The 14,723-nt window shown below is 39.7% G+C and overlaps 1 protein-coding gene across 1 annotated transcript in view; it reads right to left on the reverse strand.

Moving 5' to 3' along the window:
- Positions 1 to 1,305: 1,305 nt before the first annotated feature.
- Positions 1,306 to 14,723, reverse strand: part of SLC6A19 (solute carrier family 6 (neutral amino acid transporter), member 19) — a 24,033-nt gene continuing 10,615 nt past the window's right edge. The window contains exons 3-12 of the mRNA XM_009330438.1: positions 14,526 to 14,663; positions 13,064 to 13,245; positions 12,175 to 12,285; positions 11,299 to 11,411; positions 8,926 to 9,054; positions 7,212 to 7,368; positions 6,286 to 6,490; positions 5,538 to 5,697; positions 2,768 to 2,930; positions 1,306 to 1,542 (exon numbers count right to left, since the gene is read on the reverse strand). Coding sequence (XP_009328713.1) covers positions 1,333 to 1,542; positions 2,768 to 2,930; positions 5,538 to 5,697; positions 6,286 to 6,490; positions 7,212 to 7,368; positions 8,926 to 9,054; positions 11,299 to 11,411; positions 12,175 to 12,285; positions 13,064 to 13,245; positions 14,526 to 14,663 — 1,568 coding nt within the window. The 3' untranslated portion in view covers positions 1,306 to 1,332. The remainder of the gene's footprint in view (positions 1,543 to 2,767; positions 2,931 to 5,537; positions 5,698 to 6,285; positions 6,491 to 7,211; positions 7,369 to 8,925; positions 9,055 to 11,298; positions 11,412 to 12,174; positions 12,286 to 13,063; positions 13,246 to 14,525; positions 14,664 to 14,723) is intronic.

Consider the following 14,723-nt stretch of genomic DNA (forward strand, 5'->3'; position numbering starts at 1 on the left):
AAAATCTGACAAAAATGGTTTTTCTCATTACAGAATAACATCTTTAAATAGTTTAAATAATTACTCACATTCAAATAATTAAAAAAAATTGAAATTGGAATGCAAATGAATTTAATCATTCAAATACACATATAATGCCTGGTGCTTTACTCTCTATTTAGAGCAGATATACTACTCTAAAGGTACACTCTAGAATAGATATACCCTAAATATCCCTATTTCTTGTAAGAGAGTATTTCGATTATAAGAGAGCGTCAGGGTGTAAATTGGATCAATTCTTGTCTTAAAAGGTGGGTATAGGAAGAGCTGCAAAGTGATACAAATATGTTGCCCATGTACAGGGACAGTTGGATGAAAGGGACCACCCATCCAGAGGGGACATTTACACCGTCTGCTTCTGGCAATCAGCCTGGGTGCTCTAATGATGCCCCTTTCTCCCTCCAGGGACCACACAAGGAACGGGACCCCTGGCTGAGCTCCTCTGGGTCACATGGAAGTTAGAAGCTTGAAATGGTTGTAAGGTAGGTGTGCGTGTGCGTGTGTCTGTGTCTACATGAACTAGAGCTGCCCACCTTCATTGTGACAGATGAGGGCAAGAAGCTTTGCGCCACTTGGGTGCCTTGGATCCCCCACCAGCATGGGCCTCCCAGGCAAGTGGCGCACCCCTTGCTCATGGGTGCCAGAGAAGGCAGATTTTGCCATTTCCTGAACTGCTGCTGCCCTATTGCAAGATTACCCCTTCTGTCATCAGCAAAAGCAGCACTATCTGCTGGGAACTTGGAAGTAATAGGCAATTAATAAAATATCCAGAACTATAAATGAATCAAACTGTCATTCTCATACTTAGAAATGTTTTTATTAAATATTTTAAACTTCTGCATGAGACAAATAATATTAGTGGCTTTGTGCAACACAGTGGCATGTAAAGTAAAAACAATTTAATGTGCAAGAGAAGTCAGTATTACGTTACCCTTCATATTGGCCACCCAACCAGAATGATTGCACATGGAAGAGTCACTTATGGCATGTCAAGTGCAGTGCATCCCCAAACAGAGAACTGCAAGCCAGTTTCAAACAAGCTGGCTTCAAAACCAGAAGAAGGACAAATGATTTGGCCTGGTGCCCCAATCACTTACAAATGTGGCTGTTTTGCTTCCAGGATCCAAGCCATTAACTCTTCACAGTGCATTGCATTGTTAAGTAAACAAATGTTTACCTGGAAACAACACATAGTTATCCTTTTATGAAAATAAAATCAACTCTGGATTCTTTAAAAAAAATATTTTTACTTTTCTCACTGACAAAGCATTCTTCCACATTTTTTAAATGGTTTTATGCTGAATACTTTAAGTTTCCATTAACAGAATTCTCAGATGTGGAGGTCATAAGGCCCATATGATCATTTTTTTTCTGACAGCAATTTCTGATGGCTTTGTAGATGGCAAAGACAGGGATGGTCAAACTAGGAATTCCAGCGAGGATTACAATAATAGCATACACCCAGTTGGGATATTCAACCTTCTGTGTTTTGGGGAACTCCTCCTGAAAGAGCAAACAATCAAATTGTAGAAAGTCATGAGGGGCAAATACCTGGGAACATGCACCTATTCAATAATTCAACAGATCAAAAATGTAATCAGAACAGTAGCTAGCCACAATGGCACAACAATTTGCCAATTCCACAGCAGTTTCCAGCTCAAGGGTTTCCAGTCTCAGCTGTTTTGGACTTATTTTTACTTAAAAGCGATGAAAAGAAGATGGCATGAAAGAAGCAAGAGCCAGGAGGGGAGACTGGTGGGACTGCTCCTGGCACGCTTCCTGGGCACAAAGGAGCGTGGGGCTCACAGGCCACCAGGGCTTGGTGGCCAAACAGCTTTTGGGTGGGGAAGGCTGAAATCAAAGGGTGCGGGAGGGCTGAAACATTATTAAGAAGGAAGTGAGTTTGCCAAGGAGGAGAGAAGAAAGCAGTCCCGTTTCCCCGTCTTCTTTTCTCTCCCTTTCTGTCTCTGTCTTATGAAAATAAAAATTCACCTTTACAAATTAATTGTGCTGCATGACTCTTTCTGCTTTAAGGATGGCGACTGGTATAAGGCCAGAGAACAAAAAGCAGAGCTAGACAAGCAGGGAAGAGATGGGGTGACAGAGAAAATGATGGGACCCATATTTTTTCTAATATGCCCTTCTCTGTACCACATAGAGCTTTTTATTCTGCAAGAGGCAGAAAGGAAAAGCAGGTAACACTGCTGCAATTATAATTTAAATCATACCAATACATTTGGAAAAGGAAAAAAGAAATCAGGATATTAATGTTAATTAATATTAATTTCTTCTGTCAGTGATGAGTAACCAGCACTACTGCAGTTCTGTGATTTTAAATGCACATGGAAACAAGTGCAATATCAAAATGGCTTCACAAATTTGGTCCTTTGTCAACACAGAAAGGTTGTGACATTTCCAGCTCTTCTATAATCCCTACTGGGGAACTGACAGCTGTTTCAGTCTTGCCCCACAACTGGACTAATGTTTTGGTTTTGCCCACTTTGGAAAAGCTACTCAGGTGTCACTATATACCGGTTGCAGGCATCACAGCTGAATTTAGGACTTCTTTTTCTAAGCATTACTTTTTATTATTACTTTATGTCTTGTAGTAAGTTTTTTATCAGAAAACTGTTTCAGATGGGAGATGAATATAACTGACTATGACTCTTACATTAAAGAAGAATACATAAAATAATTCTAAATAAATATTTTGCTCTTATATACTTACATAGCTAGGGTCCCAAACGCTGTAGAGCAGTTCTTCGTTGACTTTCACCACAAAATAAAAGAAGAAGATAACTAACATAATGAGAGGACTGATAACTCTCCAGGTAACCTGCCAGAAAATATTGGGTTTGTGTCCAATCATGAACTCAATATCCCTGTTAAACCTAGAAACAAAAAAGAGGAAGTTCAGGACAGTAAAAACTGGTCAGGATCAAAGAGTGCCTGCTCGTAAACAGGGAAGTCCAAACTACACCTGGCTGTGCTTCCCAGGACTTCGCTAATGTCAATGTGAAGCGAGGATTGAGAACAACATCAGGAGTTAGACCTAAGTAGCTCAAATTAAGACAGATATCATTGCAACTACGTTAGAAGTTTTTAACTCATAGTTCTCAAAAGTAAGTGAGGAAAATTATTTTTGGAAATGTACTTTCTTCAAGAAGTCTGTGAAGCATATGCAAAATATTTTCGACATGAAAGAGTCAATGCAGATGGACTTTCCCTATAATATGTTGCAGTATTGTTTCACAATTTTGTGGTAAGCATCTCAGAGCTGCACAAATTAAAAGGAATGACACAATATTTAAAAAGAGCAAAATCAAATTAGAGTAATTTAAAAAATTAGATTCTATGCATAATGTTTGCTTAATTTGGATTTCTACCAGTTTTCTTTCTGAGGTTGAGTACTGAAACAATATTTAACTTTACACATTATTAAGAACACCTAAAAATGTGTTATTTGGGTTATTCATAGAGCATGCAGTGGACAATGGGGCAAAAATGTCTCCACAAGAAGAAACAAACCCTGCATTGAGAGTGATACTGTCTGTATCAGTCCTGAACCAATTTATGACCTCTACATAAGATGCAGCACCATGTGCACACAGTTCTTAAAAAATAATTATTTTGGAAGTTTGGGGCTTCTATTGTTAGTCCTCTTGTCTGACTTTCCTGCGTAACCTATGGGGATAAGTCTGAGGGGACTGTTCAGTTGGTCCTACAGCTATGAACAACACACAGAATTCAGTTGAGTTTCAATTACTACGTAGATTTATTTTATCTTTTCATCCCTAACTTCTAAGATCTAGGTATCATTCCTAAAATGACATGTAGCCCCATGTCCCGACTGCAGAGCGCCTCCAGGTGTAGTTCACATGAGTGTCATAGATAACACGCAGGTTCTCTTTCAATCAGGAGAGCCATCTTTTTACCAATGACCCTTTGTCAGAAAAAGGTCGCAGAAACTCATCTGGAGCAAATAACACCACCTTTGGGCAGCCCTGATAAGCTCTGTACTCAAAGAGGGCTACAGCGATGTGTACTGGCCAGGAACATGAAACTCTTTTCTGAATCAGTCCCCACCCCTCTATGGCCTCAGCCCATGTTTGTGTCCTGGAAATAGTTTTAATTTGACTTTGTAAAGTGTTCTGAGATTTTAAAGGGAAGGAAAACTGATCAACACAGACTTTTTTGTCCTTAACAAATTAAAATGAGCCTTCTTTCTCTAGGGGACTCCCTCTGCTAGTCTAATTTGCCTAAGCCAATTCATGCCACCTCAGCTAATATAAAACTCTAAGTATGGGAAGATGGGCCACAAGGGCGTTCATCCCATCAACGGGAACAGCACAGCTGGAGGGTCTGGCACAGGTTCAAGCAAAACCTATGCGTGACTGAAGTCCCCACGCTTTTTTCATATTTCTTACGTATTAATGATGAACAGAAAGATGGTGAAATTTGATTTATTAATCATAGAATCATAGAATCATAGAATCATTAAGGTTGGAAAAAAACCTCTAAGGTCATCGAGTCCAACCGTCAACCCAACACCACCATGCCCACTAAACCATGTCCCTAAGCGCCTCATCTACCCATCTTTTAAATACCTCCAGGGATGGTGACTCAACCACTTCCCTGGGCAGCCTGTTCCAATGTTTAACCACTCTTTCAGTAAAGAAGTTTTTCCTCATGTCCAACCTAAACCTCCCCTGGTGCAACTTGAGGACATTTCCTCTCGTCCTATCGTCCTATTAAATCTCTGGAAAGTTGATAGGATAATTACTCACTGCTACAAATGATAAAGTCCTGAATCTATCAGCTGAGAATGTATGTCAGTAGCCTTGGATTTGCATCCTGCTGTAAAACAACATGTGCAGCCTGCCTGGAGTTCCCTGCGTTGGACAGTATCATTCAGCATTCACTTTGAACACTCCTGGGCTATACCTCTGTTTTAAACTTTCAGCTCAGTGCCAATGTGCTTGTACTTTCCTTCTGCTAATTCAATATTTAATGCAATTATCCTGAAGAAGATTTACTGTAAATGTCACCATATTTAAAATGTAAATGAGCTATAGTGGCACTTATGCAACTGTTGCAAATACGTACATTCTGATGCCTCCTTTAAAAATACATTCTTTGCACTCATATTATTATACCCTAGGGCGCTGGCTAATGCTTAATATTTTCTTGCAGTATCTTAGAGATGTGTTTATTTTAGCTGGTTGTTATAGAGCATTATCTATTATAATGTATTAATAAAGTGGAAAGCTTTCATGTACAAATAAAAAGCCCCACTGCACTCTTAACAAAGCATTTTTTCTTTTTGTTGAGAACTATTTTAGAAACCTAAATCACATAAGCAACCCTAAACGACAGCTGCATAATTTCAGTGATTTCTGTAACAGAAATTCTATGCACTGAGATGTAGCAAGGTTGCAGCTATACAACTAATCGATTTATGCACTAGTTTCTAGTAATGATTAACTTGTATTTCATACCTGTCTATTCCATAAATGTAGACGACTGAAAACATCTCAAAAAATGCAATTATTAGCAAGGGAATAGAGCCAGCGAAACTGTCAAATAGAGCCAGCCAGTAATTACCAGACTTCAGCACAAAAATAAAAGCTATCAAGTAAGACCCCATACAAATGAGACCTGTGGAAAAAAAACAAAACAACAGCACATTTAGGCAAAGAAAGCAAAAGAAAAAAAAAGTAAGATATTTTCCCTGTAGCTAGAAAGCTTTATAAGTAACTTTTAATTCAGTTGCAGCCTGAAGGTAACCACTTTATTTTTTAATGGTACTCTGAGACATCCTGCTTCTATGGAGGCAAAACGGCGAAACTCTCCCAACATTGCACAGGTGGGAGATGCTGCAAATAAAACGGGAGAAGGCTGAGGAGAGAAACAAGTCCTCTTCCTTCTAGTCGGTGGGACAAAGTTGCACTGAGAGAAATCCTGCCTGGGTGAAGGACTTGGGTCCTCCAGCTTCCCAATGGAGGAGGTGATAATCATCATGAGCAGGCTGACGGGCAAGCCACGGGGAGAGCAGCTGTCTACAGGCTCAGAAGGAACCTCACAGGAGCTGTCACATTGAGGGACGTGAGAAAACCTTCAGTAGGTTATCTAGGAGTCTTAGGACCATGCCAGATCAGAAAGTAGATGGGTGGCGGGTTCATTTTTCAGCCTACAAGCTATTCCCTGGGGAGGGGGGAGGTCACTTGTCTCTAAAAAAGCACTTACCAGTAACAAGTTCCTTAGGCACTTTGGGGGGTATAATCTTAAGATCTTGTAAAGGTACAAGCACACCTTCCATATTTCCAAACATAGATGACAAACCCAAGCAGAAGAGCATGATGAAGAAGAGGATGGACCACAAAGGTGAGACAGGCATTTTGGTGATAGCTTCAGTGAAGACAATAAAGGCTAGGCCAGTTCCTTCAACTCCCTGTGGAAGATTTCAGAAGCTCCAAAATTAGGTTCATTAAGATCGTGCAGCACTTAAATTTACATCGGTATTCACTAGACTTGGTGTATGCTACACCCTACCACACTACTTACGCTTTTGTTTCCACAAAGACCTCCTAATGCAGCAATATATTTACTGTAATTATAATACAAATTCTATTTCATGGAATTTTATGGACACCTATTTTCATCATCAACGGTAATTCACCACCTTAAAAAGGTGCACCCATTTAATTCTTCTTGCAACTTTTTTCACCCCAGTGTCAAGGTCCATCCTTTCTGTGTTGTGACACACTCATACTGATCGGGACAGGGCTTGCTGCAGCTGCTTCCTCGCTCTGGGAGTCTCTTCCCTAGTCATCTTGTCCCACCACGGCTGCAACCAGCTAGTTCCAGAGAAATACCTGCTCCTATTTTGCCAGCTACATGAGGTCAGCCTGGAACACTTGTGGTTTTAGTTACTAGTCTGACAGATTGCCAATACTTTCCAGAGGAATTAAACGATTCACCTCTTCAAAAGCAAAATGGGGTGAACAAAAGTAATTCCTCAGTCCAAGAGTATTCCAAGCCAATTGCAATAAATCAGTGGAAATATATAAAAACCCAACAACCTCAGAAGAAAAAGCAATAGGCAATTAAGAAATTGCTATGCGTTCCTACCATTTTTATGGTATCGATATGGGTCAGGGTGCTAAACTTACATCATTCAGGAAACTTTCCAGATTACAGGATTCAAACTTCAGTTTTGCAAAAAGCGTCGGATTAGTCATGTTACATAGCTGCTGCATTTGTTCAAAGTTATCTTGGGTTACATTTCCTTCTGGCAAATCAAATGCATTCATCAGAGTAAGAATATTTCTGAAAAAGTGAAATAGAAGTAACTTGAAATTATTTATTTGTATGCATCCTCAGGATTCATTTTCATCATCAAGCAAATTATTAAAAGCACAATGTCTTTTATAAAGATACAAAGGAAGCAATGTTTCTGTTGCTCAAGATCAGATTTAGAAATTGGGAAGTCCAGCAGTTTTGTGCATGTGCAATTCTTTCTTTCTTTCTTCTTCCAAGGTGAGTCTGATACTGTCTTTCACGGCACAGATGACGGCTAAATGGATGGGCACTCTAGGGACCTGTGCAGAAGTTAGGTGCCCATCTTTGCACTGCAGACAGGGAACCAGTTCCCAGACTGGGCAGCTTCTGGGAATGTGTAAGGTGTCTGCAGTTATGTATCATGCACCTTTACAGCTGATGTGGAAGAACTTGACTGGAACCCACAGGGTCTCGCAGCCCTGGTTAGAAGGGAGTCTGAATTGCTCTGGTAAAATTAGGCACCTCTGACGAGACCTAAGCATTTAAGCTGTCCAGGAGGCAACGTAGATACAGAGCTGACACAGGGACCAGGTTATATTACATTCATGCCATACATCAGCTCAGCAGGCATCAATTATTGTGAATTCTGGTGTGTTGTTTTTTTTTTTTTTGCAGAGTTTCTAGACCATTTTCCAGTGGTTGGTAGAGCGTCATCTAACGAATTAAAATGGGAAGAATTTCATGAATTAATTTGGGTAATTTCCCAGCGTAGTACGCAGAGTCACTAGCAGTACCTGAGGATCACACACTGCGATCCAGCTGTGGCCGGGACTCTGCAGGACTGCCAGGACTGCCAGAACTGCCTGGTCGTGGGGAGCTTTCTTAAAATGGGCAGTGCTTTCAGTGGCTCATTGCAAGTGATCACCAAAGCAGAACTGCATAGTTTGGCCACTATGTCAGGAGGTCTTTGAGGATTTGACGTCAGCCATAGTAGAAATATCAGCAGCAGCCTAGTATCCCTTTTTTTGTTTGTTTGTTTTTGAAGTATGTAATGTAAAATCCAATTTTTCACAGAACTAGTTTTGTTGAAACTTGCCTTATCCAGTTAAGTAAATACATTCCTTCAGAACATGTTTCATATCCATTGTTGTAACCATTAAATGATTAATTTTTCACATTTACCTCTAAAACTATAGATATTCTATCATGTTTTAGTGCAATAATGTACCATGAACTGAATCTACCTTTATGTAAATAGAAATTGTTACATAAACTGCAGTTATATTTGAAAGAACTGTCACAAAAACCCACATTAAAATATGGAATATCTTCTTCCTCTCTTGTTACTTTTTGGAAACATCAGGGAATTATGTAAAATACAGTTGCTTATGCAACATCTATCTAGGGAATAAGGTGGCTCAAATAATTATCACTCCCTATGGGGCTGCTACCACATGATTTAAATTTTTTGAAGTAAAGAGTGGTCTGATACCATGTGGGTCAGGAGCTGCAATTGTTCAGAAATAATAAATCCATTATCATCAGGCTAACAAAGCTGCCTCAGCCAAACAAACCCCTGTATATTTTGGGATTTTTTTGACTTACTTGTCAAAACAGTCATCGTATCTTTCTGTGGCTCTGAATCCAATGATGGAGTATATGACAGTTGCTGCATAGATGGATGTGAAACCATTGATCACTGAGATAATCAGGGCATCTTTCTCACAGTTATTGCTGCAATTCAAAGAGAAAAAAAGAATGGATTTCAAACACGTTCCCAAAATAAATACCAAAACCTGGCTACCAAGACTAACAAAAAAGTAGTCTACAGACGCACAGGTACATCAGTATGCTCTCTAAGAATATACAAGTACAGCTGTTAAAGGTAGGTTTAGTGAATTAAAAATTAGTGCCTTAAGCAGTTTAATAGCTATGCTTTCCCCCCCCCCCCTTCAAATAATCCTATTCATAAGGAATAACTGCCTGAGTTGTTTCCATGTCTGGCTCATGGAAAGTAAAACATGAAGGCAAAAAAGTATGTCTCCTCCTTTTCATGCCTGGCATGCATATGTGCAGACGTACATTGGCATAAGCTGTATCTTAGCTGCTGGGGTGTTCTGCTGCAAGGTAAAAGATTTGGGTTTAAATTCAGACAGTCAGAAGGGAACAGTGACCAAAAGTTTTCATAGCACTTTGGTATGGTGAAGTTGCAGTAGCCAAGAGCACTTGGGAACAGTTTTGTTTAATTGTTTTGCTGATATGGCTGGACAGACAAGGTATTTTATTGTGAAAGTTAAACTGCTTTGTAGAGACTTCTCTGCTGCAGGCACTTGCCAGTGTATTTGTGTTAAGATGAAAAAATTGCAGAGCCAGAAAGGGATTTTCATATGAGAGAGAAGATAAAGAATCAATATTAAATTAGTTAATGGTTTTATGAGAAGGCTGTAAAGCTCTAGATATTGTATTTCTTTTGGGCAAGAGAGGACTATTGAGATTAACTTGATGTTGTCATATTTAATTTTCTGATCACTTCAAGAAGAGGGGAAAGACAAGCCTGTCCAGCCAAGACCTGTGTCACTGTGACCTTTCCTCATTTATAGTGTCGCAAATAGGTCTCTAGTGTGCAGAAGGCATTGAATTGAAATTCCTTGCTGTACTCTCGTGTCGGTTTTTTCACTGTAACATGAGATTCTCAATGACAGGTTTGATAAAAATATTTCTTCCCTTCAGAGAAAGTAAGGTGCTCAAGCTCCTCCTGGTTATGAATGAGTGAATCCCTGATGGCATTGAAAACTCATGGTGTCTCCCGACATGTTTATACTCCCAAGCCACCTGGGAGCAGAGTCACTCACACCTCATCCAGCTGGTGATGGACTGCAGGTGGCCCACCACCACAGTGTAACACTATGGTATTTGCATGGTTTTTTCTTATATCTCCATGGGAATTTCATTACTTTCTGCAGTTGCCTCCTTAAGTCGTGAATGATTGAGAACTGAAGGAACGTGGCCTGGTGCCACAGCTCTCTGTGTTGGAAAAGCAGGAGGACACTGCTCCTTTTCTTTGGGTCTCTTGGAAAGATGCAGAACATTCTCAGCCAAGCTCCTCACGGTTGTGGGAACATTGACTTGGACCTGAAGTGGGGCTTGTCACCTTGCACTGAGACTCGCAGGCACCAAAAGTTCTGGATGAACTTTTGAAAAACATCTGAAATCAAGAGTGGTGGCAGGGAATTACATTAGTGACTGAAATGTTGCTGTGGTGTGGTTGAACCTGAGCCAAAACTGAAACATAGATTTCTGAATGCATGAAGAGACATTTGTCAAAAATATTAGGTTCAGAGAATGCTGCACAGTTTGTCTTTCAAGAGGACAGTGCTGAAGGGATGGAAGGCACCAAGAGGTTGCTGGTGGTTGCTCCAATATTTTTGGAGGGTGGGTGTAGAATATAGCACCATGCCGTAATTTGCTGACTGGGTCATTCCCTGGGTGATGGGAGTTTGCATTCCATCTCTTCCCTGGCCCCATCGCATATATAAAGGAAGGAACTGAATTTGAATTTCAAAACTCCTAGATATATATTCTAATCTCTAAGCTAAAGATTTAAACTGTGGTCTGTAAATTGCTTTGACATGTGCGTACCGTCACCCAGCTCTGACAGCGTGGAGACAAAGGGCAACACGATGCATTGAGCACTCCCGCAAAGGAAGCTCCTGCTCATCAGCTGGTGGTGGGATGAGCAGCCAGTCCCCTTCTTTCTAGCCTGCACCACCACGTCTTTCTGCATGAAATCAGCCAGCACTGGGACCTAAAATCTTGGCTCAGGAGAGCTGGGATCAGCCAGAGATGTGCCTTACACGGCTGAGGGGATGGTGTCCCGGTTGCAAGTAATTACTGTGTGACAATAGGGCAGAAGTGGACATGCTTCATTTGAAAGAATGAAATATTCATATAAAATTTGGCTTTTGCCTGGCTACTTACTGAACAGAATTGTAACTGGAGAATGAAATGAGGCCTCCAAAGGCCAGGGAGAAAGAGTAAAACACCTGAGCACCCGCATCCAGCCACGTCACTGGGTTAGCCAGCTCGGTAACCTGAGGTATCAGACATACAGCTTTAAGCATATGCAACATTGCTATTTAGACTGAATATGAGGGATTTAAAACAATAATTAAAACAAGAACATTAACCATGCAGAACTCACCATTTTTGAAGATTGTTAACAAATAGGTCAATACTTTTGTCAAACTTACTTTTTCTTCAAAAAGAAAACCTATGTGTAGGTTTTCTACAAGTATTTTGAAAATTGATAAACAAATTACTGTCCATAGCTGACAGCTGCCATGCCTGTTTCCAGAAAAGGTGTTTATTATTTAGCATGAATAATGATAATTCAGAGGTCTTCTCATGGAAAATGAAACCCCTTTTAATTTTGTTTAAAAACTGTTGTATAGTTAAGCCATTCTCTTAGGTCTTTTGTCTGTATAGCCATACTGATTAGACGGGTTCTGCTCCCAAGTGGACGATTTGTGCTTTAAAGTTAGACTCGTCCTTAACTAGAATACACGAAAAGAAAGCAAGCCCCCTTATGGCAGCCCCATTGCATTGCTCTGTGATGATCCTTCCATTTTTTATAACAGATTTTGATGGGGGGTGGGGGAGAGAGAGAGACAATGTGTGTGTATATGTATCTTTTACATCCGATGCAAAGGATTCGCCTCCCAGAATCAAGATTTTAAAGGTGTCTGAGGGATAGTTAGAAAAGTACCAATGGAGGGGACTAATTTTCAATCGGTTGTTAATTACAGAGAGAACTATGTCGTGTTTCACTAAGGGATGAACCATGCAGTGACTTACATTAGGGGTGAAGAGATACACAATTCCATTAGTTGATCCTTTCAGTGTCAAGCCACGGATTAGAAAAATGGTAAGCACAAGGTATGGAAGAGTTGATGTTACATACACGGCCTGCACAAGAAGCATGTAAATAAAACACTTAAATAAAACAGAACACTTGAATAAAAATAGCACTGCAGGGAAGAAAAGAGGGGAATAAACAAGGTACTGTGACTAACAATAATGGCAAGTTTCAAGCGAGTCACAGTTAACATACTACAGAAAACCATGTTCAAAAGAAAGAGTATGTGCAGTACATTTTGATAATAAACATTTTTACAGTTATAGTACTCTATTTAAGACAAATTGTCATTGTTGAAATTCAACTCAGATCATTCAAAAGCAGCATAAAAAATAATCTACATAAAAAATAATCTGAGATCAGGTTGATGCTGCCGATGCAAGGATGGGCTCTTAGGGCTTTGCTGGGCAGCAGAACATTGGTCACTCTTTTAGAGAGATAATATTAAGGACTAGCACAAACCCAAATAAATCTACACATGTATGTTTTGAAGAGAATGGCCATAGCAAAAAGACAGAGTCCCTTGATCCTGCATTAAAGGTTAACATTAATGTTAAGGTGGTAATACCTAAAGAATGTTTTATCAGGACAAGGAATGTTTATAAGGACAAAGAAGCCGAATTGCTCACAAAAATCTCCACATAAATCAAATCAAATCAAATTCCATTTCATAGCTTCCATCTTCAAAAAGCAGCCCCAGTGATGACACACGAAGTTTTAGACATGCTTCTACTCAAGAAACAGGCAATTTCTACAGTATGATTAAGTCTGTTTAAATAAGGAATCATAACAGCATAATGAATCTCATAAAAAACCAAAATAGAGTACCTTTCCTGTTGTTTCAATGCCTCTGATTGTGCACACGTACAGTACACCCCATGCGCATGTTAAACATAACAAAAGCCACCACTGTAAAGTGCCTGAATCATCAATGGAAGTGGAGATGTTTAATGTTTCTCTGTACCAGAAATAATCGACAGGAGAGCTCTTGGCACACTCTTCTATGTAATCTGTAACCACAAAATGATTTTAATTCTGTATGTCTTTTATTTACTTGAAAAAAAGGAAGTTAAATAATAAACACCAGTGTTCTAAATTATACCACCTAATGCCAACGAATTTGTTGTTGGTAGATTTCAAGTTCTTAGAGGCTGGTTTCATGGAAAAATGAGAGATTTAAAAGAGAATTGTTTAACAGGAATTTTAATACAGATTTTATTGTTATTTCTATCAATTCCACCATGCAGATAAAATCTTTGAAGCTCACTCAAAGACTCTTCTATCTTTTTCTTTTTTCCTACAAAAATCTGAGGTTAGAAGCCTCTTGTGCCAAAGAAAACGTGGAGAGGATTTCTGAGCATAAATGTATGTATATTGCATGGAATATTTTTTTTCAGTAGAAGAAAAGCAGTTAGGCAGATGTCTTTCAACGATTGTACACTTCCTACCTCATCTTAAAAAAAACAGACATCTTCGGGCTTTCCACATGCATCCTGCTCTTTCTTGTCCGATGGAGTGTGGGCACCTTGCCACAGCTTCCTGGGCCAGGCGGCTCTTCCCCTCCCACGACTCCTTCAGATCAGCAATACTTTGTCTTTCTGTTTTGTGGGGCATCTTTCAAGGTCTTGTCAGCTCAGGCTGGATTTTCAGCTCCCTGCAATGTGCTGACCTGTGCAGTATTCTGACCTGGCCTGTCCTTATATGAGGCACTTTATTCTGGGAGGAGAGGAGCAAAGCTCTCTGAAGAGCTGTTCACTGACCCACCAGATAAACCTGCTTCATACAGTTTCATGCAGGGCTGACTATGGAAAACAAAGCTGCTGTCACCAAGCAGTCTGCAAGGAGCTATAGACTGTTGCCATATGGAGAGACACAGGAGTTTCATATGGATTATGCATCTCTTTTTTTTTTTTTTTTTTTGTTTCCTTTTCAAGATGCTAACGGAGGGCTGTTGCTGAAGAGATGGATGAAATACATCATCTAACTCTGGAAAATGTTAATGTTTATGCTAGACTTGCACTTTGTGAATATTCTGTATGTGAACACATCTGTCAAAATCAACCCTGAAGTTTCATATAAAAAGTCAAAGTTTGTCTCAAAGATTAAGCATTGATCACATTTTATATAACGTGAATTTTTACAAAACACAAGTATTAAAATAGCACAATGCTGCTGGACTCCAGGACTGCCATGCCTTATTGTTGTTTTACAGAAAGAGACGCAATTAGGCTAATTGCTAGAAACAGAAAAATGTGCTGCACAACAAAATACAATATTTCATAAAATATACCTGTTCTGTTGTCATTGAGAGGACAGCTACTCCAAGGCAGGGGCTCTTGGAAGGAGTTGAAGAAATACCACATTACCCAGGCAATAATGGTATTGTAATACAAACCCACCAGGAAGGACACAAACATTGCCGCTATGCCTGGAAAAAATAAAATCACAACACAATGTAAATTTCAATACTCTTAGTCTTCAAGACATC

Source organism: Pygoscelis adeliae, unplaced genomic scaffold (genome assembly GCF_000699105.1).
Source record: "Pygoscelis adeliae isolate BGI_AS28 unplaced genomic scaffold, ASM69910v1 Scaffold78, whole genome shotgun sequence".
NCBI classification, from domain to species: Eukaryota; Metazoa; Chordata; class Aves; order Sphenisciformes; family Spheniscidae; genus Pygoscelis; species Pygoscelis adeliae.